General features: G+C 38.5%; 2 protein-coding genes across 6 annotated transcripts; both read left to right on the top strand.

Moving 5' to 3' along the window:
• The first annotated feature begins 1,118 nt into the window (after window positions 1-1,118).
• LOC133296275 (uncharacterized) lies at window positions 1,119-2,093 on the top strand. Its single transcript, XM_061495222.1, has one exon. The coding sequence runs from the start codon at window positions 1,119-1,121 to the stop codon at window positions 2,091-2,093; it is 975 nt and encodes a 324-aa protein (XP_061351206.1).
• Window positions 2,094-12,255: 10,162 nt separating this feature from the next.
• On the top strand, window positions 12,256-24,862 carry LOC133296277 (pseudouridine-5'-phosphate glycosidase). Of its 5 annotated transcripts, none has more exons than XM_061495225.1 (12): window positions 12,256-12,472; window positions 12,576-12,686; window positions 12,960-13,042; window positions 13,972-14,031; window positions 14,146-14,206; window positions 14,873-14,979; window positions 15,072-15,149; window positions 17,624-17,669; window positions 17,768-17,888; window positions 18,037-18,122; window positions 18,293-18,373; window positions 24,472-24,862. In XM_061495225.1, the coding sequence occupies exons 1-11, from the start codon at window positions 12,322-12,324 to the stop codon at window positions 18,370-18,372; spliced, it is 984 nt and encodes a 327-aa protein (XP_061351209.1). In that variant the 5' UTR covers window positions 12,256-12,321; the 3' UTR covers window position 18,373; window positions 24,472-24,862. The 5 variants fall into 5 exon arrangements, with proteins under 5 accessions (XP_061351209.1, XP_061351208.1, XP_061351210.1 ...); XM_061495224.1 differs by lacking the exon at window positions 24,472-24,862 and adding an exon at window positions 18,590-18,917; XM_061495226.1 differs by lacking the exon at window positions 24,472-24,862 and having other exon boundaries at window positions 12,259-12,396; window positions 18,293-18,917.
• Window positions 24,863-25,757: the final 895 nt, after the last annotated feature.

The following is a 25,757-nucleotide window of genomic DNA, read 5'->3' as shown; positions in this document are numbered from 1 at the left end:
TTTGGGTTCTAAAAAAAATTAACCCAATTTTATTTTTGCTGAGACTATTACTTCTGGGTGTTAACATATTAGCGTAATCTATTTAATGAGTATTTGCATTATGTATCGTAGGCATAAATATGATGGTAGAAGACGATGTCCCTGGTAATGCATAATCATAGGAAATCACATTGTTATGGACCTGAGTGAGGCCCATGTCCATGGGAGGCCCAGGTAACGCAAGCCCAAAGGTAAACTCTATAAGTAAGAGCTAAAGACCACAGGTATGGCTGATCTCTTTTAACCCTATTTATGCAATCACACAGTGCACACACACCCCTTTGGCCAAGGCCGTTATATCGTGTGTCGTGATTCGCTGCCCCAAGATACCTAATTCATAGGTATCTAGAGAGAAAACATTAGATCCAACATCAATCATCTAACCTCCGGTTAGACATCTCTGTCTCAGGCAGAACATTGGTGTTGTATGTGGGGAACCACTACGTGGTAAATAGCCATTGTTTAAAATGGTGAGGACAACTAGAAGCAGTTACCGGCAGCCCTCAAGGTCGAATCCCAGACACCAACCAATCCCCCCAATCAGGGAGGATCCGTCAGGGCAAGACGTCCTTCAAGACCATCAACAGCTAGACACCAACGTTGTGCACATCAGTGATGTGCACTCTGATTCAGCATAAACTCCAGCGGTTAACCCTGATGCCCCGTATGTGGAGGGATTACAACCGATTGAAGGGCAGGTTGCAGGCGCTAGACAGATGCCAAATGGCGCAGCCAATGATCCGCGGGTAACAGATTTGGCTGTCGCTGCGGTACTTCGAAGAATGGAGGAGATGGAGAGAAGGAATAAGCTCCAAAGACAAGAGGATGCTAGGAAAATTCGAGAATTGGAAACTCGGCTATGGCGAGTCTTCAACCTGAATCTCGCACGAGCTATAACGCAAGTCATGACTGACTTAAGGATCACGAATCCTCAACAGAACAATAATAACCAAGGGAGAACCCGGAGTCAAGAGAGAAACACTGATAGCCGAGCTCATAGGGTCGTTGATAACCCTACTCGCAATCAAGAAACACGGCATGAAGGCAGCTGAGATGGAGGAAGGGGTACAACAAGGAAAATGGAGGATCTCCTGCCCCTAAGCGACAGGCAGCACGTCCGGAACCCAAATGATGTGTCCGGGGTGTATATGAGAAAGTACAACAGGGGGCAGTACAATGATAGTCCTTTTGTGGATGAGATTGTCGATGCACCATTCCCAGAGAATCTGAACTTATCAGAACTCCTCAAGTACGATGGAACGCAAGATCCCCAAGTACACTTGGATGCCTTTGATACGGCCATGTGCATTAAGGGGATAGATGAACATTTGATCACGAGACTCTTTGCAACTACGTTGACAGGAGCGGCTCAAACGTGGTTTTCATCATTGCCAGCGGGGTCCATCAGATCTTTTGAAGAGTTCGACGGAAGATTTCTGTTGAATTTTTCCATTAGCAAGAAACAACCAAAGTCAGAATTCGCGCTGTGGAAAATAAGGCAGCAACCCAGTGAAACCTTACAAAAATACTTGGATCGATTTAAAGTGGCAGCGTTGCAAGTTCCAGGATTGTCTGAAAATGTCCATCTGCACCTGGTAATAGCAGGGTTGCATGGTTCCTCTAGGTTGGCCAAATCAATATACAAAGACCCGGTTCGAACGCTGGTAGAGTTCACAGCTCGATCAAAGAAGTATCTAAAGCTGGAACAGATGGAAATTAAGAACATGGATCAGAAGCCCCACCATAACTTGATAGAGAAGTCCGGAAATCGAAGACAAAATGATTTCCGAGGTAAAAGACAAGACGAAAGAACCCCAATCAGTGGAAGGTTCGAAAAGTATGCGCCCTTGAATTCACCTAGGTCACAAATCTGGAAGGAGGTGGCCTCCATCAAGATGAAAAAGGTTGATAGACCTCGACCTTTGTTGAATCAAGCCGGGTTAGACCAATCTCGATATTGTGCCTTTCACGACGGCCCTGGGCATACTACAGATGAATGCTGGGACTTGAGAGATGCAATTGAGAGATACATCAGGGATGGCAAATTGTGTTAGTATCTGATAAGGACTCAAGGATGGAGGAACAATAGAAAAAGGAGAGGTCGGCCTATGAGTCCGACGAAAGAAAAGAGATTGAAGGAAGATAGTTGGGGTATGAAGCCGACTAAGGAAGAAGATGAGTTTGTGGAACCAGTGTTTGAATGCAATGTGATTAATGGAGCTTTTGGCGGAGGAGGTGATACCATGAATGCTAGAAGGAAATATTTAAGAGAAGTACTTTCGATTCGGAAGCGACCTAAGTTCAAAGAAGAAGCCAAACCAGAGCCGCCATTATTATACTTCACTAGGAAAGAACTGGAGGATATGATGTCGGGGCATGTTGATGGGTTGGTCATTACGGGGACGTTAGTCAATTGCAAAGTCAAGAAGATCTTTGTAGACAATGGCAGTTGTGCCGACATAATTCTATGACAGGCATTTAAAAAGATGAACTAGATGAAGAAGACCTGAAGCCCTGCAACACTGCCCTGATTGCGTTCAATGGCCGTAATACCCTTCCTAAAGGGTCTATTGATCTTAGGTTTATCTTAGGTGCAAAGGAGGTATACAAATCTGAAAGGGTACAGTTCATTGTTGCCGACTTCCCCTCGGAGTATAATGTGATACTAGGAAGACCAACTATCCACAATTGGGATATGTTGGTTTCCACCAAGCATCAAAAAATTAAGGTGATTGGTAAACAAAGCACAGTGATCACCATTGCAGGAGACCAGAAAGAGTCTCGAGATTGTTATTTCAAATCGGTTAGAGCGGTGGAAAGTGGTCCCAAAACTTTGACCGAGATAAAAAAAAGCAACAACAGCCAAGTCGGTCCAAACCAGAAAAGGAAAAGCATCAGTTAACATGGTGGAATTGGACATGAGGGATGATACCCAGATGCCAAGGCCAGAACCCGACGGAGAGCTAGTGGAAGTAACCATCGGAGAGCAAGGGAAAACTATGAAGATCGGCAAAGGATTGACGGAGGATGTAAAAGATCAGCTCATCACTTGCTTAAGGAATAGCAAGGACGTCTTTGCTTGGAAGTCGACAAAAATTCTTGGGGTAAACCCTGTTTTCTGTTGTCACAAATTAGCAGTGTATCCAGGACCTAAACCGATAGCTTAGAAGAAGAGGGAACTTAGCCCAGAACATCGGCAAGTGTTGGAGGATCATGTTAAGGAGCTTTTAGAAGCAGGTTTCATCCGGGAAATACAATACACCACCTGGCTATCCAATGTGGTGATGGTTAAAAAGCCAAATGGGAAGTGAAGAGTATGCACAGATTACACCGACCTGAATAAGGTATGTCCTAAGGACGCGTACCCTATGCCTAACATAGACCAACTGGTTGATAGCTCCTCAGGGTTCCAGATGTTGTCCTTCATGGATACCTACTCGGGTTATAATCAAATCCCATTGCACCCGGATGATCAGGAAAAAACAGCGTTCATTTTATAGAAAGCAAATTATTGTTACAATGTAATGCCTTTTGGGTTAAAAAAACTCAGGAGCCACCTTCCAAATAATGATGAACCAGGTGTTTGCAGACCAGCTTGGCAAAAGTGTTGAAGTTTATATAGATGACATGATAGTCAAGTGATAACTCTCCCAAATGAGAGTTAAATTGTTATTTTAATGATGAATTTGTTGCATAAATTCCTTATAAGTTGACCTTTTTGCATGATAATTGAGCTAATTATTATATATTTATGATTAAGTGCTTTGAGATAACTAAGTATGGAAAATAAGACAATATCCCTTGATTTTGAGTAAGAAAATATGACTTGTTGAATGTTTGTCTTCGCAGGGAAAATTGACGTAGGAATGCTGTAGCAGAGAAGTTGACGAAGTAATGATATAACAAGCGCTACAGCATGACAGCGTTGACAAAGGAACAACCGAACTTTTGAAATTCAAAAGTTAGTTATTCTCCAACCATACACCAGCAAGCAAATGAAGTTCCTGAAGATTTAATCCAGAAATCACAAGGGTCAAAGACAAATTCAAAGATTGAATCTAATCCGAAAAACCCAAAGAACAAGGACAACAACCTTGGTTCGGTCAACAACATTGGCACAAGAAATCCAAGAAGATAAAGATCTTATCCAAATAAGTGCCAACAAATCCGAAAATCCCAAGGAACAAGGACAACAAACTCAGCTCATAATCGGTCAACAACAATATTGGCACAAGAAATCCAAGAAGATCAAGATCTTATCCAAGCAAGTGCCAACAGCCCAAGAATCTAGGGATACGATAAGGCTGCAGCAACAAGATTCATGGATTTTCACTCCTAACCGTAAAGCCCAATTATCCAACCATTGTCCTATTTAAAGAAGAGTTCCCCCACGGATTAGAAAAAACAGTTTTTTTGGGGGGAGGGGGAGAGAAGCGAGAGAGAGGTCAGAAAGGCAAGAAAGAAGGGAGGGGAAGAATGTAGTACCCCTCCCACGTTTTAGAGAGAGAAAGTAAGGTTCTTGGAGGAGGAAAAGCTGCTGGAGCATTGCTGGAGCAAAGCAGTGACGACATTTTTCTACAGCATTCGTTTTCATCTTCTTTTCTGTTTTCCAATGAGTTCTTTCTTTCTTTTCTCTGTTTTATTTAATTCCATTATGCGCTAAATTGCTCTATAGGTTATGTGATAAAGTACCTATGCTGTAACATTGAGATGTATGCCTAAACTTTGTTTTTATTAATGTTTAATTAGTTTTTCAACGAGTTTTCTTATTCTTATTCATGTATGCATGTCGAGAGATACATATGTGATATTGAGGAGGTTGGGGCCGAGAGGTTTCCAAATCCAGACCCTTGTTAAATTGTGTGGATTAATTAGGTCAAAGTTAACTTGATTAAGTTGTGGGTAGAGAGATCATTCACATCACATAACCTTTGAACTTGAACTTTAACAATTCAGTAATTAGTTTGGTCATAGAGATGTGGGAATTAGTTATTGGGTATATATGTTAGGTTGGCCAAAAGCCCCAGCATACTTTAGTGTTCGGTTACTAATTAAGCATTGATATATCATCGTTATAGCATCGTTTCAATATTGCTGTATCGGGGAAATTGAACATGACCTATACCTCATCCATCATTTTAATACCTTATAATTAGTTTATTGTTTTCTTAGTTTAATTACCTTTTATATTACAAACTCAACCATAAAAATTAATAGTTTTCTAGTTTCTTTACTTAAATAATCATTGCTTTATAAATCATCTCTGTGGGAACGATACTTGGACTCACACATCCCTTTATTACTTGTGACACGTGCACTTGCGTATTTGTGTGATTGATTTAATTGATTGCAAATTGCACAACATCAAGTCACTAGTTTCAAAGGTGCATATTGAAGATTTAGAGCAAACCTTCGAGAAGTTAATGTGGCATATCATTCGTTTGAATCCGGCAAAATATGCTTTTGGGGTCTTTGCGGGAAAGTTTCTTGGTTTTATGCTGACTCACAGAGGCATTGAAGCTAATCCAGACAAGTGCAGAGCTGTGCTAGAAATGAAGGCTCCTGCGAGCAAGAAAGAGATACAGCAATTAACGGGAAGATTAGCCTCATTTACTAGATTTCTACCCCGGTCTGCAAAAACGACATTACCATTCTTCAGGTTACTTAGAAAGGAGGTGCAATATGGGTGGACTTCGGAATGTGAAGCCGCGTTCCAAGAGATAAAGAGGCAACTAGCTTCCCCTCCAGTTTTAACAAAACCAAGAGAAAAAGAAACGTTAATAATGTATCTCTCTGTGGGTGACGTTGTTGTTAGTTCGGTCCTAGTACAAGAAAATTAAGAAAGGAAACAACCGATTTACTTTGTAAGTCGGCTCTTACAAGGAGCGGAGCTTAGATATCAAAAGTTAGAAAAAGTGGCTTTTGCCTTACTAATCTCGGCTAGAAGGCTCAGAGCATATTTCCAAGGACACGCAATTTTTGTCAAATCGAATTTGCCAATTCGGCAGGTCCTTCACAAGCCTGACTTAGCAGGAAGAATGATGAGATGGGCTGTCGAGCTATCATAATTTGACATAACCTTTGAAAGTCGAAAAGCAATCAAATCTCAAGCACTGGCAGATTTTGTCAGGGAGCTCACCTCAATCCAAACTGAGAGCTCGCATAGCCCAGATACTTGGAAAGTATATATAGGCGGCTCGTCCAATTCAAAGGGAAGTGGAGCCGGGATCATCATCGAGAGCCCCGAAGGTATCTCGGTGGAATATTCAATGCAAATGGGTTTTGAAACATCGAACAACCAGACAGAGAGGCTTTCATAGCTAGCCTTAGCAAGCTAAGGAACTCGGAGCCCGAAAGCTACAGATCTTTAGTGATTCTCAATTGATTACTTCCCAAATTATAGGGAATTACCAAGCAAAGGGGCCATTGCTAACGAAATATCTAGACACCGCCAGACAATTAATGGTGGAGTTTGAAAAGGTGGATATAGGTCATATTCCTAAGAATGAAAATAGCAGGGCTGATATATTATCCAAGTTAGCAAGCACCAAAGGAAGAGGGAATCATAGAAAGGTGATTGAGCAAAGCATCCCAGAGTCCACGTGTGTGATGCAAATAACAGAGGTAGATTATTGGCGTGGGGCCATCGTAGGTTATCTGGAAAATAGAACACTACCGTCGACAAAAGAGGAGGCCAGAAAGATAATCAGAGATGTTGCGTTGTATACCATGGTTGAAGGGCAGCTGTACAAAAAAGGATTTATTCACCTCTGTTGAAATGTCTGAGTTCAGATAGGGCGCAATATGTCGTATCTGAAATCCATGAGGGGATAAATGGCCAGCATGTCGGAGGCAAGGCCTTAGCCCGAAAAGCAGTCAGATCTGGCTATTTTTGGCCATCAATGAATAAGGATGCCCGGGAGCATGTTCAAAAATGTGATCAATACTAGAAGCATGGGAAGAGCCTCCTAGCTCCCCCATAAGAGTTAAATTTAATTACGGCTCCATGACCATTTTTTAAATGGGGAATAGACCTTTTAGGCCTGTTCGCTACAGCAGAAGGCCAACTGAAGTGGTTGATTGTGGCTGTTGACTATTTTACAAAATGGATAGAAGCAGAACCAGCGGCTACAATCACTTCATCTAGGATACAACGTTTCTTTGAAAGGAATTTAATTTGTAGGTTTGGCATCCGGCTGAGGTGGTGACCGACAATGGAACACAATTCACAAGTAAATACTTTCAAGAGTTGATGGCGAACCTTCATATCTGACATCGACTTGCATCAGTAGAGCATCCCCAAACAAATGGGCAAGCAGAAGCGGCTAATCAGGTCATTGTAGAAGGGCTGAGAAAGAAGATAGAGCAGTCTGCCAAAGGAAAATTGGTAGAAGAGTTGTATTATGTACTTTGAGGATACAGAACCAGGATGCAGACGTCTACTGGGGAAAGCCCATTTAGGTTGACCTATGGATGCGAAGCTATGATTCCAGTGGAGTTAGGGGAACCATCCTGGAGGAGAGTTTAGGCATTAGCATATACGGAAGAAGAAAACAACAAAAAGATGGCAGTGGAGCTAGACTTGATAGATGAGACTCGGGTTATGGCTCATTATAAAAACGTTGCGGCTAAGCAACTCGTCGCAAGCCGATACAATAAAAAGGTGAAGCCTAGATCGTTTGAGGTAGGAGACCTGGTTCTTCGAAGAGCAGACATCGGGGGACGAAATACGGCTGAAGGAAAGTTAGCTCCAAAATGGGAAGGGACATTCAAAGTAAAAGAAAAGTTGTCAAAAGGAGCCTATATGTTGGAGACTCCACAAGGGAAGAATATTAAAAGAACGTAGAATGCAGACAAGTTAAAGAAATATTTCAGTTAAAAGACAGAAGAATATTTGAATTTTACATTGTAATTTCAAAACTCAGTTATGAGTAAGTCGAATAAAACGAATGTTTACTTCAGAAATCTGATGTTTATTATAAAGCCAAGGTAATGGAACCCGTCTTGCAAAAGAGCAAGTTCGCGAGTTCTAGCCAGGCACAAAGATCGAGGTAATATAACTCGTCTTGCTAATTGAGCAAGTTCACGAGTTCTAGCTAGGCACAAAGATCGAGGTAATAGAACCCGTCTTGCCAAAAGAGCAAGTTCGCGAGTTCTAGGCAGGCACAAAGGCCAAGGTAATTGAACCCGTCTTGCCAAAAGAGCAAGTTCGCGAGCTCTAGCCAGGAACAATACAAACCTGGAAAATAAGGGGACGCCCTTAAACTTTTTCGAGTCTTCGCGAATAAAAGCAAAAATATTGCTAAAAGCAAAATACCAAATAGCATAAATGACCCTGATTAGGTTAATAAGCTATTCGAAAATCAATTAATGATGAGTTAAAGTGCGCACATGGCATGACAACACATACGGTGTTTGTCACAAATCAAAGAAAAGAGTCTTTACTAATTAAACCGGCATCAACGAATCAAAAGAAAAAGGAAAGAGCTATTACAAAATAAACCGGCATCCCGGCTCTTCATTCAAGTTAATTAATGGTCACTCCGAAACATCTCCCGAACTTGAGCCTCAAGTTGCTGCCCAGCGGCCTCAGATTCCAGATTAACAATGACATCCTCAATTGCTACCAAATTTGGGTTAACTTGAGGAGGGATAAAGACTCCATCTTGAATGTAACCAAAACAGTCTAGTTGATCAGTATCACTTCGGGGTTGAAATACTTCATTTGGTTTACAGCGTTATTAAATGCAGAACCAACAACTTTCTCCAATGCGGTCTGACTAAGATCATAGTCAGACTGCAAATTTTGAAGGTCAGATTTCAGTTTATCATTTTCCAAAGCCAAAGTTGTTGCCTTTGATTCCTTCTCTGCCAGCGAGGCTAATTTCTCTTTGAAGTAGTTAATGAGGGCCACTTTGTCAGCATCAAGGCCAAAAGAATCCGACACAAGTTTCAAGTCGGCTTTGGATTGCTCCAAAGATGACCTCAATTCTGCAGCAACAACTGTCAAACTTTGATTCTCCTGAACCGCCTTGTCACGGTCAACCCAGAGTGCATCCCTATCAACTCGGAGTGCATCCCTATCAACCCGGAGTGCGTCCCTCTCAGCATAAATCTCTAACGCTTCTCCAACAGCAGAGAGTAAGGCTTCAATAGTGAGGCCACCTTGAAAGCATATAACTCGACCTTCTGCAAGAGACAACACATAGTCAGGTACTTCGTGCACGGCAGAATCCATCTGACAATCTGCAAAGTCAAACAAGCATAATTAGAACAGGAAAAAGAAACTAGTATTAAAAGACACGTTTAAAAAATGAAAAACGCATACTAGTTTGATTTAGGTCGGCATGGGATTTAGCAACCAAAAAAGGAACCCGTATCACATCCAGGCTGGTTCACCTCAGATAGAGCTCATATTCGAGATAACCCGAAGAACTTCATCCATCTCCTGGTCAAATCAAGAGTTTCAAAGTAAAAGTTGGGGTAACGACGAACTGAGGTAAAAACGTCGAAAATCATAACTCGGACATCCGGGCACTCTGAGTACTCATTCTACCGGGCTGGGGGGCAACTGTTATGGACTTGAGTGAGGCCCATGTCCATGGGAGGCCCAGGTAACGCAATCCCAAAGGTAAACTCTATAAGTAGGAGCTAAAGACCACAGGTATGGCTGATCTCTTTTAACCTTATTTATGCAATCACACAGTACACACACACACCCCTTTGGCCAAGGCCGTTATATCGTGTGTCGTGATTCGCTGTCCCAAGATACCTAATTCATAGGTATCTAGAGAGAAAACATTAGATCCAACATCAATCATCTAACCTCCGGTTAGACATCTCTGCCTCAGGCAGAACACACATGTTTGGTATGTGTTGACCTCATCCCTCCAATGATTGCTACGGAATGACACTGAATTAATAGCGTTTTCTTATTATAGGTACAAACTGATCTTTTAATTCCATATTTGCTTGGTCTGATTAGTACCTTGATTTTATTGGTGGCTGTTATAGTTAGCAATAAGTTGTATGCATTTTTTTTTTAGCCATCCTCATGTTAACATAGTCCACAATGACATATTTATTTTTTATATAACTTATCGAGTAGATAACTATATTTGATTTGCATAATAGTTGATCACTTTGAATAACATATTTTTTTTTATTGTTGATATTTACAAAGTGTTGTGTCAATGTTGTAGTTTTTTCCACATGAAAAATAGAACGAAATAGCAACACAATTTTTTGTAAGTATAAGGTTTGCATTGCGATTGCCAATTACGGCGCCCGACAAATTTTTTGATCTTTTTCTGTCGTGCATCGCAGGGGTAATACACTAGTCTTAATTTTATGTAAGTACAATTTGAATAAAGGAAAATAGAAGAAAAGAGAATTTTGTACTTTTCGAATGATTGGTTTGAGATTTAGAAGGTTGGGCTAGATATAAAGTAAAAAAGAGTGAGAGGAATTGTGAGAAAATGAGGATGGATATCCTATAATTCAAATATATACTCACTTGAGTAAAGGAGCACTTGACACCAATAAATGATGGGGTTTGAGTCTCTCATGTAAGGAGACAGCTCTCCCATCTCCAACTGACACAAAAATATGGTGGGGCTCATCATTTTTAATAAATAAATAAATAAATTTGAAGTAGCCGCATAAGAAAACACTCTTCCTACAACAGGAGAAGTGTTTTTTACATAAATGATCTAGTAGGAATAAGATATTACTATTATAAAGTTAGAGTAGATGATATAAATGCAGTCAAATTGTATAATCTAGATAAATAGTTTTACAAATATATCATTTTGATAATATTTTTATTAAAAATGTATTTTTTTAATTAATTAACCCTTGAAAAGAGAAAAAGTTACGAGAAAATAAAAAATAATTGAAATATTTCTTTTTAGGGAAAAGTTCATCAATGCCCGTGTGATTTACTTTAGAATCATCTATGCCCCTGTGGTTTGCAAAAAGGTATATTTTTTATCACATATACCCTTGTCGTTTTTTACTTTATAAAAACTAAGGGATATATGTGATAAAAAAATCCACAAAGGTATAGGTGATTCTAAAGCATATCACAAGGTTATTGGTGAACTTTTCCCATCTTTTTATTAACAAAAGTCATGTATGTCGGCTTAGGGTGTGCATATAACCAATATTGTTAAAATCGAGATCTTAAGTAAAATCGGAAGGAGAGTAAAAAATCGTAAAATGTAAAAGCGTTTGGAAAATTAGTAAAATCGTTTTGATGAAAAAAATCGTAAAAACGTAAAATCGTAGTGGTAAAATGAGATTTTAACAACAATGTATATAACCTTCTCGGAATCATTTTTTTTTTAATTTCTATTATTGGGAATAGAAATGGATAGAAAACTCGTTTGGTAAAACTGATTTATTTTTTTGTTCTCGGAATGAACCAATTTAATTTTTGTACTGGGGAACAGAAAAAAGAATAAAAAAATATCTGTTTTCTTTTTCCGGACACAAAATGAGAAACATTTGTATCTCTCAATCACTCTCCACCTCTACCATCATCACCACCACCATCTTCCCGACACGACCACCGCCACTATTGTCGTCGTACCACCAGTGTCGTTGTCACCACTACCACCACCACCACTATCACCATTGCCTCCCCCATCACTACCACCATGCTGCCACTACCACCACCACTCCACCACCAAGACGCCACCACTACCATCACCTTCTCCAACCACAATTACCATCGTCGCAGCCACTACCATCACCACCACCATCATACCATCACAATCACCATCACAACCACAGCTACCAACCACTACCATCATCATTGCAACCACTGCCATCACCACGCCACCACCATCGCCACCTCTACCACCACTACTATTATTGCAGCCACTGCTGTCACCATCACCACCACCACCATCGCCACTACTACTGCCGCCGCCACCACCACCACTATGCCAACACCACCGCCACCGTAGCCACTGTCGTCACACCACCATTACCACCACCATATAGAAAGAAAAACGACAATCTGAATTTTTTGTATGTTCAATAGAAATTATTTTTTATTACATTATTTGTTATGTTATCAAACACAATACTCATTCTCGAAATAAAAATAAAAATATTATCAAATACATTTTTTTTTTTCAAAAATTGTTCAATATTTCTTTTAAAAGACACTGCCAAGAGACAGAATGGATGTCTTCCTTATAGAGCAGGTCTTTCAAACAAATGAATCAATTTACCCTATTCCTCCTGACTCTTGAGTTAAGCAGGTAGTTAGTTATGGCATCTTCAGCGATCTCGCGACTAAACACTCTCCGGCGACACTTGGATTCGGTTGACACAATCAAAGTGAAGGTAGCTTCCGAGGTTTCTGAAGCATTATCACTAGGACGTGCAGTTGTTGCTCTAGAATCTACTATCATTTCACATGGTTTTTTTTCTTTCTATATCCTATTCTTAATAATTTAATGCATTCTCCATTTCATCCCCCAAAACCCTAACCTTAGTATTTGCACCATGCTCTTGTTTCGTAGGGATGCCATATCCTCAAAATTTGGAAACCGCAAAAGAGGTAGAAGCTATTGTGAGAGAGAACGGTGCAGTTCCTGCAACTATTGCAATTTTAGATGGCACGCCTTGTGTAGGTCTTTATTATCATCTTTCTCTAGCCTATTATGCATTCAATTACTGTTTCATATTTTACCATTCAGTTGCAAGCATAAGGGATCTTGTAATATGAAGCATGATGGAGTGGTTTTCGCATGTGTTCACAAATCAAAGTTGAAAGGATAAGCTGTAGAGTTTGTGTTTTAAGTTTTGACTTTGCTGCTGCAATGATGGGAAATGTGTTTTGTTGTTGCTTTTTGTTTATATTTGACTAATTTTTCTTTTGCTTGCTTGTTTTATGTTGGATATAGGTTTAAGTATGGAAGAACTTGAAAGGCTGGCTACTTTGGGAACCAAAGCTCAGAAAACAGCTCGAAGGGACATTGCACATGTTGTGAGTGCTTTTGGTATCAGTGTAAACCATTTTTATGTGTGTTTATGTCTATATGAATGTCCTTAGAAACCTTACAAATAGAAAGCTAGAAAGCCCATTATAGCCAAAATATTGTATATTCCTAGAATTGTAAGCAACTACTATATATTACTTGCAAGAATTCCCTGGAATTATAAGTTTATCCTATCCCACCCATCTATCAATCTTCTAATCCAAAGAAGTCAAAAAATGTACCTCTTGTTCATAGTACAATTGGACAGAATGTACTTGGATGCTGTCTCATAAGTGACTTATATTTTATCTACAATTTGTTAAAAAAAATTGACAGAAGATTTTCGGGATAAATGTTTATCATAAAGGACCTAAAATTGTTACTAAAATGAAGCTCAGAAAATAGCTTATAGTTAAAACTTAAAAGAGTAAAGTAAATGAATGAAAAGATCATTCCGGCTTTATGATAAGTAGTTTATTTGGTTATATGCTGAGTCAACATGCCTTCAATTATGCTAACTATTCTGCTGACAGCGATCTTTATTATCTTCTAGCTGGTCCTTCTATTTTTCCGGCTGACTTTTAGCTGATAAATTGAATTCAGTTAATATCATAGATTCTTGCATGCATTAGAGATTGTTTCCTTGAATCTTGAGTTAACTAATGGTCTGAGATTTTAAGTTCAGTCACTTTGATGTTTATACTTTTCATGAGCTAGATTTTGCTTGACAGGTTGTTGGATTTATTATTGTCGGTATATGCATTTTTGTTAGTGTTTTTTTTATGTTCATAGTAAACTTCAAAGTAACCTCTTGAAGTGATGTTTCCATGATTACTGCAATATTGTTTTACCTTTCTCTCACACACAACCACAGTGCACCTTCATGGTTTTTCAATGTTTCACTATGATTTTACATACTAACATATGTAGTTTTTAGGTGGCTAGTGGTGGAAATGGTGCTACTACTGTTTCTGCAACAATGTTTTTCGCTTCTATGGTGATTTTCTATATACGGCCTCCATAGTTTCTTAATGTGATCTGTTTCATTCTAAGTTCTTGTTTCATGTCATTTTGGTTTACTGCCTGTACTTTTTTTTCGAATTTTCTGCAGGTTCATATTCCCGTCTTTGTGACTGGGGGGATTGGGGGAGTGCACAGACATGGGGAATATAGTACGTTAACCTCCTATATCTTAATGATATAAAGAATCGTTTTTCATGATGAATGCTGACAAATCTAGTAAGATGCAACATTTTCTGTTCTGAAATTTTGAACCATATGAATCAACTTGTGCTGTTGTGCATGTGTTTTGTATTATTGTTGTCTTGGAGGGTCCATGAAAGACCTGAAATTTGCAAGTTAAACAATGAAAATGGACAGTTATGGTCTAGGAGACTAGGACCAAGTTTGACCTTCCACATAAGAGACCTTAAAACATTTTTTTGTAGGCCAAAAATATCTATTATAACTTTCTTGTATTTTGTCATGCAACTTAATAACCACACCAATAAAGCAATAATCACATTTGGCCCTTTAATTAATTTTTAATATTTTTTCTAGTCAATAAAGGTCAAAGTTGATCCTTGCCTGTAAAAAATACCAAATGAGCCAATATTTTGTGGGGATTCTTATAAGCTTAGAATGGGAATGCTTGCCTGAATACAATCTGCAAAACTGTTTTTTTAATGGAACAGTTGAGTTGCATCTTGGAAAAGTGAATTTCTTGTTGCCTTCTATGAACTTTAAGAACTGAAATTGCTTTTTATTTATTATTGGGGTTTCTACAAATAAGTCTAGCATTTTTATTTAGCATATTTTTTTCAATTTTCTTTGGGCAGCTATGGACATATCTTCAGATCTCACTGAGCTTGGAAGAACACCAGTAGCAGTTATATGTGCTGGTGTAAAATCAATATTAGATATTCCCAGGACCCTTGAATATCTGGTACCAATTTACTTTTTGTGCTGATATTATTGAAGTAGTTCAGCTATGCACTATTAATTGGAGCTTATATTCATTTTTTTTATCTTGCATAGGAAACACGGGGAGTTTGTGTTGCTGCTTACAAGACCAATGAGTTTCCTGCATTTTTCACAGAATCAAGTGGCTGCAAGGTATTTTAAACTGGGTTTCCTAAAGCTTTCTTAAATATGTTGAATACTTGAAGTAACATCAAATAATGTTTTGATCATGTTTTACTTTTCCCATCAGTGTGTAATTGCAGTGGAAGGCAAATCTTTAAATGTCAATCTTATTTTTCCTATCATCTAAATGAAATGTAACTACTCTCTTTCCTCTTCTTCCTTGTTTGGTTAACTACATTCTAGCGAAATTTTGAAATAAACAAATGAATAAATAGGTGAGCTCTTAATATATATAGTTGAAATAATTATAGTATTTATCAACTTAGAAAACCTGTCAAAAATGATGATTCAAGCATAAAATGGTAAATTCTTTTCAATTGTAGTTGGATTCATATGAATCATGATTCAATTCATGCTATTTGAGATGATTCACCATGCAATCGATACAGATCGTGATGGGAATCTTTTTGGCGTTCATCTATGATGTAGACCTCGCACAGTTGGGTTGTGCCTTCAACCCCAGTTGGATCCTGGGTGACCCTTTTTTTCTTTTACCAATACTTTTTTTGTAATTGATGAGGGAAGGTTCCAAAACATTTTTTCTTCCCCCATTTAAAGTAACCCGACTCTGTTCCCTTGGTCTCCTGCCCTCTGCCTCTCCTCCACTGCACATGAGGACCATTATGCTGGCCTGCTGCCCCACTTGCGTCCTATTTTACTGGTCCCTTTTCTTGTTCGTTTTAATATCCTTAAAAAAAAAAAAATCACTCTCCGTTAAATCCAACTAGCGAGTGTGGGGTGGAGGCAATCCTTGTACGCAGCCTTACCCTTGCATAATTGCAAAAAACCTGTTTTCTGGATTCGAACCCATGACCTTTCAGTCATAAAAGAACAGCTTTATCACTGTTCCGGTTTGCCCCTTCTTTTTAATATCCTTAAAATTAGATATTTTTGTTTTGTTGACTGTTACTTGAATCTTGATTTATTTTGAAGTTTAGTTTTCATTTGTTAACCATAATTATCAATCTCGGATGGCAGCAAAGAGCTACCTACCCAAAAATGCTATAGTGAGATAGCCAACAACGGGATGATTACTTTTTCAAAGATTTAAAACAGTAGATAAATAATTTATATCATACACATATAAATGCTAACACAATTAAAATTATCTGAAAGTAAATTCATATTCGTAAGTAATAATCAAAACCTAGGTTGTCAGTAGCGGCCGGTAGCGCCGCTAAACCGCTACCGTAGCGGGTAGCGGCTGTCGGCTGCTACAAACCGCGACGCTACGCGACATTGGCCGTAGCGGAAAGTAGCAGCGTAGCGTAGCAGCACTACCGCTACCCGCTACACCACTCTAATGTTGGAATTTGATGGAGAATCCGGAGATGATGATGATTTTCTTCATTAGTCCACTACCTTTATGTTCCTTGTATTTGACATTGATTGTGGAATTATGTGTTTGATTTTGTGTGACTTCTTATGTTTGAGCATTACTACTAAAAGCGGTATTGCCTCGTTTCTTGACTGTTAGTATAATATATGTGGAATTAATACTTCACCGTAGCGGCAATACCGCTACCCGCTACACCACTATACCATTTTTGGGGTCGGCCGCTAACTGCTACCGACAACTATGATCAAAACTCATAATCTAAAGGACTTGGAAAAAAAAAGTGAAGTGTGAAGGAAAAACAACATAATAAAAGAACAGAAACATATGAGCTATAATGCTGGAAGTGAACAAAGACCAAGGGAAGAAAAAATATGCATGAACAGAGACCTGGATGCTGCCAGAGAGCAGTGGGTCTGTTGGAGAACATCAGGGTTGGCTGTAAACAATGCTACAGTGTGTCAGTGTCCAGATGCGAAACAGAGGTCGCACTTTGTCTTCTTTCATGCACTATGAAATGTTTTTTTTTTATGTTGAAACAGAAAATCTGTATGTTTCTGATGTAAAATGATGCCAAATCATGAAAATCCAAAATAATAGATTTTATAACTCAGAAAATAGGGAGGTAAAGAAGGGGTTTTACCCCTGTAACTAGATAGCAGATTAGTAGACATGGAGGCAGCATTTTTCCAGGAACAGCCGCGACAGAAAACGCTCCGCAATTGAAATCTTATAGCAGCCTGAGGTCGCAACATACTGCTCCGCTATGATAGAAATCTTTTAAATACATAATGAGTTATTTGACTTTAAAAATGTTAATATCTAAATGTTTGTAATGTTTCATTATGTGAAAAATGTTTTTAAGTTATTTTTAATAATTGATCATGAATCTTACCATTCAAATTACATTTCATCATGATTCTGAAATTAGGCCTTGCATTCGCAATTCAATTCACGATTTGGTGACCGTGTTTTCACCTGTCATTAGTAGCAATGCATTTGAAGATGTGATGTAAAGTTATATGCAGGATTGGAATGTAAACAGTATAATGTACCAAGAATGAAGTTTGATTGACAATCTATTCTTTGGTCATTGCATAATTTCCAGGTTTCATGTCGGGTAGATACCCCTGAAGACTGTGCTCGCTTAATAGGCAAGGAAAACATTCTTTTTCTTTTTTATTTTCAGTGTAAATTTACATGTTTTAACACAGCATCTATATACTTCTTTTAATATTTATTCTTCTAGCAGAAGCAAACATCAAACTCAAGCTTGGAACTGGAATTTTGATAGCAGTCCCTATTCCTCGGGAGCAGTCAACTTCTGGACACATAATTGAATCTGCCATTCAAAAAGCCCTTAAAGAAGCTAGGTAAACTTTTTGTACTCTCCCTCTATATCTATTATGATATCTTATGTAAGTTGTACATTAACATTGCTTATTAACTGGTTTACTAATGCTTTCATCATACATTTAGGATTGATTTTTTTAAAATTAATTTAATATTTGCTACTTGTAGGGAAAAAAATATAACTGGAAATGCTGAGACTCCTTTCTTGCTTGCTAGAGTAAATGACCTGACTGGAGGTGCCTCACTTGCTGCAAGTATCCTCTTTTGAAGTTTTTCAAGAATACATTATAATAAAATCAATCATTAACAGTGTATAGTTTAAAATAAATTTTAATTAATTAAACTACTCTTAATGCGATTGCAAACGTCAGATCCAAATTAAATATTTGACCTAGTTTTAAAGCAAATCTTAACCTCATTTTAGACATTGCTCTTGTGAAGAATAATGCTCTAGTTGGAGCTAAAGTTGCTGCAGCTCTTGCTCAGCTTAGAGAAAATTGTTAAGGTGAGCTTATACTTTCTTGATCTGTGTTTTTGATCAGTTCAGCTTAGTATATGAATGACAATGATCCTTATCTTTGTAACTGCTAGTGTTCCTTAACATGTTCCTCAAAAGGTTTCTCTGGTGTCAAATGATATTTGTATCTCAGTATCTTCTCTAAGTAAGTTAGATTTGCTTTAATGAGATAAGTATGTAAGGTAGAAATTTATCCTATTGTAGATCGCGAATTAACTTGCAGTTGCAGGAAGCATGTTATATGGAGTTTTTTTTTTTCCTATATCAAAAAGATATTTCTACTTGAGATAGATCATGAGAGAAACCAGTTCTGCGGTTCGAGTAGAAAAAATAGTTTTTGCTGTCGCATAATATTTGGAATTCTGGAAAGGACAATGTCTTGATTATGATCTTCACTCCTACCTAATTCATACACTTGTTTGTTTGACTCTCCTCTTTGAGGTCCATCATTATATAATATGTATGCAGCTTTATTTTGAACAATCACTTGCGTCTCTCTACATTATAGGATGCATAATTGAATTACGATAGTCAAGCTTATTTTGTAACCTCACTTTCAACTGAATGGAACATCTGTTAGTAAAATTGATGATAATGTGTAGTTTATAAATATTGTCCGCATATTAAAAGCAATTTACTTGCACATTTTTAATTTTGTATGATGCTCTATCATAAAATATAAATTTTAATTTTTCCCCTACAATTTTTCTTTTGATTGTAGCAATGTGATACGAAATGTATCAGAGAAGGAAAGAGAGGAGAGATTTTAAGAAAAGGGTAACTCAAGTTTTTATTCAGATAATCCTTTGCATGTACAAACAGTATCTATATGTACCCAAATGCTTTACACGAATGCTCCTAACCGTCTAACAACCAATGCCACATGTCATCCTATAACTACTCCATGTGTGCTACAATACAATCACAAGCTAATGAGTTTATCTATTTCATCTACTACTCAGCTACAATTGTAATCTTTCATCCAAGTTGGGCTTTCCTTCTTCCTAATGGGCCTTCCAAAGCTGATGGCATCATGAGTTGGCCCAGCCAATGTTGTATCTGTAACAACTACCTCCTTCCCTTGAGAGACCTTGTCCTCAAGGTCTATGCTTGGATAAGCCAAACGCAAATCAGCAGCTGTTTCCCAAGTGGCATCTTCAGGAACAGTATCTGTCCATTGAACCAAATGCTGAACAGTAGCAGGAGTGCCAGAAACCGATTGTGTACGAGAAGCTATAATGGCAAGAGGCATTTGAATTGGCCTATTATCCACACTCATAGCAGGCAGAGGAGTGAAGGGAACATCAGGGTTACCCCGAAACGGTTTCAAACAGGAGATGTGGAAGGTGGGATGAATTTTGGATGTGGCAGGAAGATCTAGCTGATAAGCAACCGAACTGATCACCTTCTTGACTGTAAAAGGACCATAGTATCTCTTGGCAAGCTTTTGGTGTGACCTTCGAACCACTGAAAGTTGGCGATAAGGTTGTAACTTAACCAAAACTAAATCACCCTCAGCAAGAACCAAATCTCGACGGTGCCTATCACTTTGATTCTTCATTCTGTTCTGGGCTCTAAGCAAGTGTTCCTTGAGACTAGCTAAGATATCATTTCTTTGGGAAAGAAGTGTATCTAAAGCTTCAATAGTAACTAAGCCCCTCGGGTAATGAGGAATTGTAGGTGCTAACCTGCCATAAACCGCTTGGAATGGGGAGATTCCAATGGAAGAATGAACTGATGAGTTGTAATGCAACTCAGCCCAACATAAGAAAGAATACCACTTATGTTGTTGTTCAGCACAAAAAGCCCTCAAATATTGCTCCAAGTAACGGTTTGTGACCTCAGTTTGCCCATCGGTTTGTGGGTGATAACTAGAACTAGTTTTGAGTTTAGTACCACTCAAAGAGAACAATTTCTGCCAAAATTTACTTAAAAAAATTGTGTCTCTGTCAGAAATCAAAGACCGAGGAAAACCGTGTAATTTTACTATATGATCACAAAAAATTCGAGCCACTATTGCTGCTGTAAATGGTTGGACCAAACCAATAAAATGAGCATACTTTGACAATCGGTCTACCACCACCAAAACTGCAGAATGACCATTGGATATAGGCAGCCCCGTAATGAAATCCAATGTAAGATCCTCAAAAATGGCTTCAGGGACAGGCAAAGGCTGAAGTAAACCCAATGGTGCTGAAGTTGAAGTTTTAACTTGTTGGCAAGTTACACATTGCTGGACAAAAGTAGTTACATCCCTTCTCATATGTTGCCAATAAAAAGAAGCAGAGAGACGCAGAGAGGTGCGAAGAGAACCAGCATGCCCACCCAAAGGAGTAGAATGAGCTTCCTCAATCAATTCTGTTTTCAAACTGGATTGGGATCCCAAATAAAATCTGCCTCGATGATAAAGGATACCATCTTTAACCAGAAATAAAGGGTCAACTAAAACACCAGTAGATAATTTCTGGTGTATAGCAAGTAGGTCTGAATCAGAAAAATTTTCTGATTTAATTCGATCCAGAATGCTAAACTGTGGCTCAGACATTAATGATAAAGAGAAACCAGCCTCAGCAGACTCAAATTGTCTTGAAAGTGCATCAGCAACAATGTTGTAGGAGCCAGGTTTGTATTCAATAGTAAATGAATATCCCAAAAGCTTATGGACATACCTATGCTGCTCTGGAGTCTGTATGGTCTGAGACAACAACTCCCGAATGCTTTGGTGATCAGTTCTTACTATGAAATGGGCTCCAAGGAGATAGTGTCTCCATTTCTTCACTGCCTCAGTGATGGCATACAATTCACGGACATAAGTGGATGCTTTGGATAAACGAAACCCAAGCTTTTTGCTAAAAAAAGAGATTGGTTTAGAGTGTTGAATAAGAACAGCCCTATGCCCACAATAGATGCATCAGTTTCTACAATAAATGGGGAAGAAAAATCTGGCAGCCCCAAGATTGGTGTTGAGCTCATAGCAGTCTTTAACTTGGCAAATGAATCAACTGCTGCAGGTGTCCAAATCAGTTTGTCAGCTTTCAACATTTCAGTCAAAGGTGAAGCAATGTCAGCATATTGCTTTACAAATTTTCTGTAGTAGCTTGTGAGACCCAAAAATCCACGCATTTGTTTGATTGTTGTTGGTTGAGGCCAATCTACCATGGCAGCCACTTTTTTTTGGATCAGCCTTCACGCCTTCAGCACATACAATATGGCCTAAGTAGGAAATTTCAGCAACACCAAAGGCACACTTGCTTATTTTAACAAAAAAATTATGCTGCAACAAACAATTGAAGGTCAGTTCTAAATGATACAAATGATCAATCATAGAAGGGCTATAGATGAGAATGTCATAAAAAAAAACAATGACAAATCTTCTCAAATAAGGGCGAAAAATCTGGTTCATTGCTGCCTGAAACGTAGCCGGGGCATTTGTCAAACCAAAAGGCATGACAAGGAACTCATAATGTCCCTCATGGGTGCGAAAAGCAGTCTTATGTATGTCTTGAGGAAGCATACGGATCTGGTGATATCCAGCTCTAAGATCCAACTTGCTAAAGACTGAAGCACCAAGTAATTCATCCAACAACTCATCTATTGTTGGTATAGGAAACCTGTCGGGTACAGTTAGTGCATTCAAGGCCCTGTAATCTATGCACATGCGCCATGAGCCATCTGATTTCTTGACTAATAGTACAGGTGAGGAGAAAGCACTCTTGCTGGGTTGGATAAAACCAGCAGATAACAAATCAGTCACTAGTTTCTCCAATTCAGATTTTTGATGATGAGGAAAACGATAAGGCTTGACATTCACAGGTCTTGCTCCCTCCATCAAGTGAATTGAGTGATCCATACCTCTAAAAGGAGGTAATGACTGAGGAGTCTGGAAAATGTACTTGTATAGTACCTCCCATAATTCAGCAGAAAGTGTGTCTTTGAGAGCCTCCAATTCAGGCAGAATCAACTGCTCATTGACATCAGAAACTGAGGATGAAAGGACACAGCAGGAGCTCAACTTATCCCTCTTGATTCGGGAAAAATCATCTGAGTCCACATTACCTTGCAATTTTATTCGCTGGCCATCCTTCACAAACTCCATGGATTGCTCAACATAATCATGGGTCACTTGGCCCAAACTTTCCAACCAAGACATGCCCAATATAATACTCAAATCATGCAATTCCAGCACCCAAAGATCAACTACAAATGAATGGTTCTGGATAACTAAAGTGACCTTGCAGCACTTTTTGTCACAGAACAGAAAATCTCCATTTCCCATGAACACCTTCATTCCTTTCGAATGCAACATAGGAACATTCAGCTGATGAGCTAACTCACGATTTATAAAATTGTGTGAGCTGCCAGAATCAACTAGCACACTTGCCTTATGTCCACAGAACCATGTATCAAAAATTAAGGCTCTAGGATTAAAAGAACCTGCTAAGGAATGCAGTGTAGCTGCCAAACTGTCATCCTTGGACTCAGGGGACCACAGAATTTCTTCTTCCGTGTCTTGTTGGTCTTCATCAATTTCACCAATCAACAAAAGCATTTTGGACTTACATCGATGTTTTGAGGTCCATTTTTCGTCACAAGTATAGCAAATTCCAAGTTCTCTTTTTCTTGCAATTTCCTCAGGGGAGAGTTTTTTAATTGGTAAATTTGAGGCAAGAGGTGTAAAAGGTTTGGGTATGTTGGGACTAGGTGTATGCGTATAAGGAGGATTGGGACTAGGTTTAGGGATAGTTGTTGGTGTGGATGATGTAAGGACATGTTTCTTTGGGTAAAAAGACAGAGAAGAACGTAATTGGTCGTGGTAAGTATCAATGGCATATGCAAGCTGCATGGCATGGTGTAAGGATGTGGGCCATTGGAGTTGAATAGCACTCCTCAAGTTCGGTTGAAGGCCAGAGATGAAAAAACTTATCAAAACATCATCAGAGAAACCAGGGACTTGGTTCAACAGGGCCTCAAAATCCCTAATGTACTCCATTAACGAACTCGATTGGGAAAGTTTGGAAAGAGTACCTTTGAGATCTACAAAAGCCGAAGCACCAAAACGTTGACGCAACGCTCGAATGAAATCGTCCCATTGGTTAATCGAACCTGTATTGAACATCCATTGAAACCATGGGGAAGCTTGGCCCTCCATCTTCAACCCAGCAAGCTGCACCTTCATATGCAATGGAACCTGCTGCATTTGGAAGAACATTTCTGCTTTAAAAATCCAATTATTTGGGTCAGACCCATGGAATTGAGGAATCTCCACCTTGACCGACTTCAAGATCCTTTGTTCCGGTGTTTCTGGTACCCGAAATTGGGAACCATTTGCGTCAGATACAGAGCTATGGAGTTTGGAACTGGTTGGAGTAGAGGATGGGTTTCGATTCATGAATTCCCGTAATCGGACATCGAGGCTAAGCACCGATTCCGTCAATTGATCAAGTTTCTGAGTCAAATCAGAACGAACAGATTGAATTCCTTCCTGGAACTCGGTACGAAGTTCGTCGGCAACTTCCTGAATCCGCATGGTGATAACCAAGCTCAATGAAAGCACCAGATGATACGAAATGTATCAGAGAAGGAAAGAGAGGAGAGATTTTAAGAAAAGGGTAACTAAGTCTTTATTTAGATAATCCTTTGCATGTACAAACAGTATCTATATGTACCCAAATGCTTTACACGAATGCTCCTAACCGTCTAACAACCAATGCCACATGTCATCCTATAACTACTCCATGTGTGCTACAATACAATCACAAGCTAATGAGTTTATCTATTTCATCTACTACTCAGCTACAATTGTAATCTTTCATCCAAGTTGGGCTTTCCTTCTTCCTAATGGGCCTTCCAAAGCTGATGGCATCATGAGTTGGCCCAGCCAATGTTGTATCTGTAACACAATGAGATATGTTTGATGTTAAATATCCGGTCTCCATCTCCCTATCAATGCAGGGATAATATAGTTCTAATGCTATTTTTTTTTTTAATACAATGATGGTACTGAGGTTTTAACGTATAACCTCATATAAATTATCCAAATCTCTCACACCGACTGCAGTGACTTTTCTTTTTTTATTTCTTGATAGATATATATGGTTTGAGCCTTGGCTGACTCACATAAAAACTGAGCGATACCCAAACTTTCAGCATATTTTGCACATCGAACTAAACCGATGGCTTGGCCAATTGGAGTGGAAATCAAATTAATTTGCACAAAATCTCAATACTCGTGCGAGTGTTGGATTAGTAGCCTGATGAAATCCCAAGTTTCTTTGACATGCAACGCTGGGAATCAAGTTTTACAGTAAGGACAAAAGTATTGATCTCGAGGAGTAAACAGGTTCTTAGAGCAACAGAACTTGTAAAGAAACAGAATTCTCGAGAACATTTGCTGAACAATGTACATGTTTTTAAGCATTATAACACTCATTTTTTTCAGCCACTGTAACCGTTGACAGTACAATTCATGAAAATGATTGAATAGGATTAGTGTACGGATAGAAAATGGAGTTAACACAAAATATTCTTGTTTATCCTCCTTTAGCATGTATGGTATCTGATATGAAACTTCAACAATGAAAGATGCAGAGTGTTGTCTAGCTTACTGTCCGTAATTATTTTCTTTTCGTTTACTTGATTGAGCCAGGTTAGAGGTTAGATTACAAGGAAGGCAAAATTACCTTTATAAAAATTAATATAACTGCATACCTAAGACCAATATTAAATTGAAATAATTTAGTGTCAGTAAATTCACGTGTTTGGTGGTCCTCAACTGAATTTTGAAATCACTATCACATCAAAAGGAGGATAATAGACAATTAACATATAGCTATCAATTTCTTAGAGTCACATATCAAAACATGATAAAACTTTATAAAAAGGGGTAGAAACTGGAAGAAAAAGAATAGAAAACAATTATAAACAGAAAACAATTATAAAAAAACAAAAAACAAAAATTATTTTCCGTTAAACCCGACTAGTAAGTGTGGGGTGGAGAAATTCTTTGTATGCAGCTTTATTCTTGCATAATTGCAAATAGGCTATTTCTTAGATTTGAATCCATAACCTTTCAAAAAAAACATTTTTTATTTATATATTGAGACATAATATGAGAGTGTGATGAACTCAATTACTAAGTGAAGGGTAGGCATAATATCAATCTTATAAGGAGTGGATGCGGAGTTGGTATATTTTTATATGCAGAAAAAAAAAAACACATGTTACACGTATAGAAGAGGTTGCCAACCAAGGTGAATGTTTCCGATCGCCAATACCTAAGCTTCTATGGACGATCAATATTAAAAGTCCGTTTGTTTGGCTTTTTTTTAAAAAATAACTTTTTTGCGTTGTTTATTTTAGAAGTGTTTTTTTA

Source organism: Gastrolobium bilobum, unplaced genomic scaffold, assembly GCF_033153095.1.
Source record: "Gastrolobium bilobum isolate Gb01-03AN ecotype WA unplaced genomic scaffold, APGP_CSIRO_Gbil_v1 utg11829, whole genome shotgun sequence".
NCBI lineage: Eukaryota > Viridiplantae > Streptophyta > Magnoliopsida > Fabales > Fabaceae > Gastrolobium > Gastrolobium bilobum.
This window is presented reverse-complemented; position numbering and strand designations above follow the sequence as displayed.

Excerpts from the sequence above, each read along its gene's own strand:
- LOC133296275 (XM_061495222.1), top strand. The coding sequence starts at position 1,119 with ATGGAGGATCTCCTGCCCCTAAGCGACAGGCAGCACGTCCGGAACCCA.
- LOC133296277 (XM_061495225.1), top strand. The coding sequence starts at position 12,322 with ATGGCATCTTCAGCGATCTCGCGACTAAACACTCTCCGGCGACACTTG. Across the intron at positions 12,687-12,959 it reads AGATGGCACGCCTTGTGTAG|GTTTAAGTATGGAAGAACTT; the intron begins GTCTTTATTATC and ends TGTTGGATATAG. Across the intron at positions 18,123-18,292 it reads AGGTGCCTCACTTGCTGCAA|ACATTGCTCTTGTGAAGAAT; the intron begins GTATCCTCTTTT and ends ACCTCATTTTAG.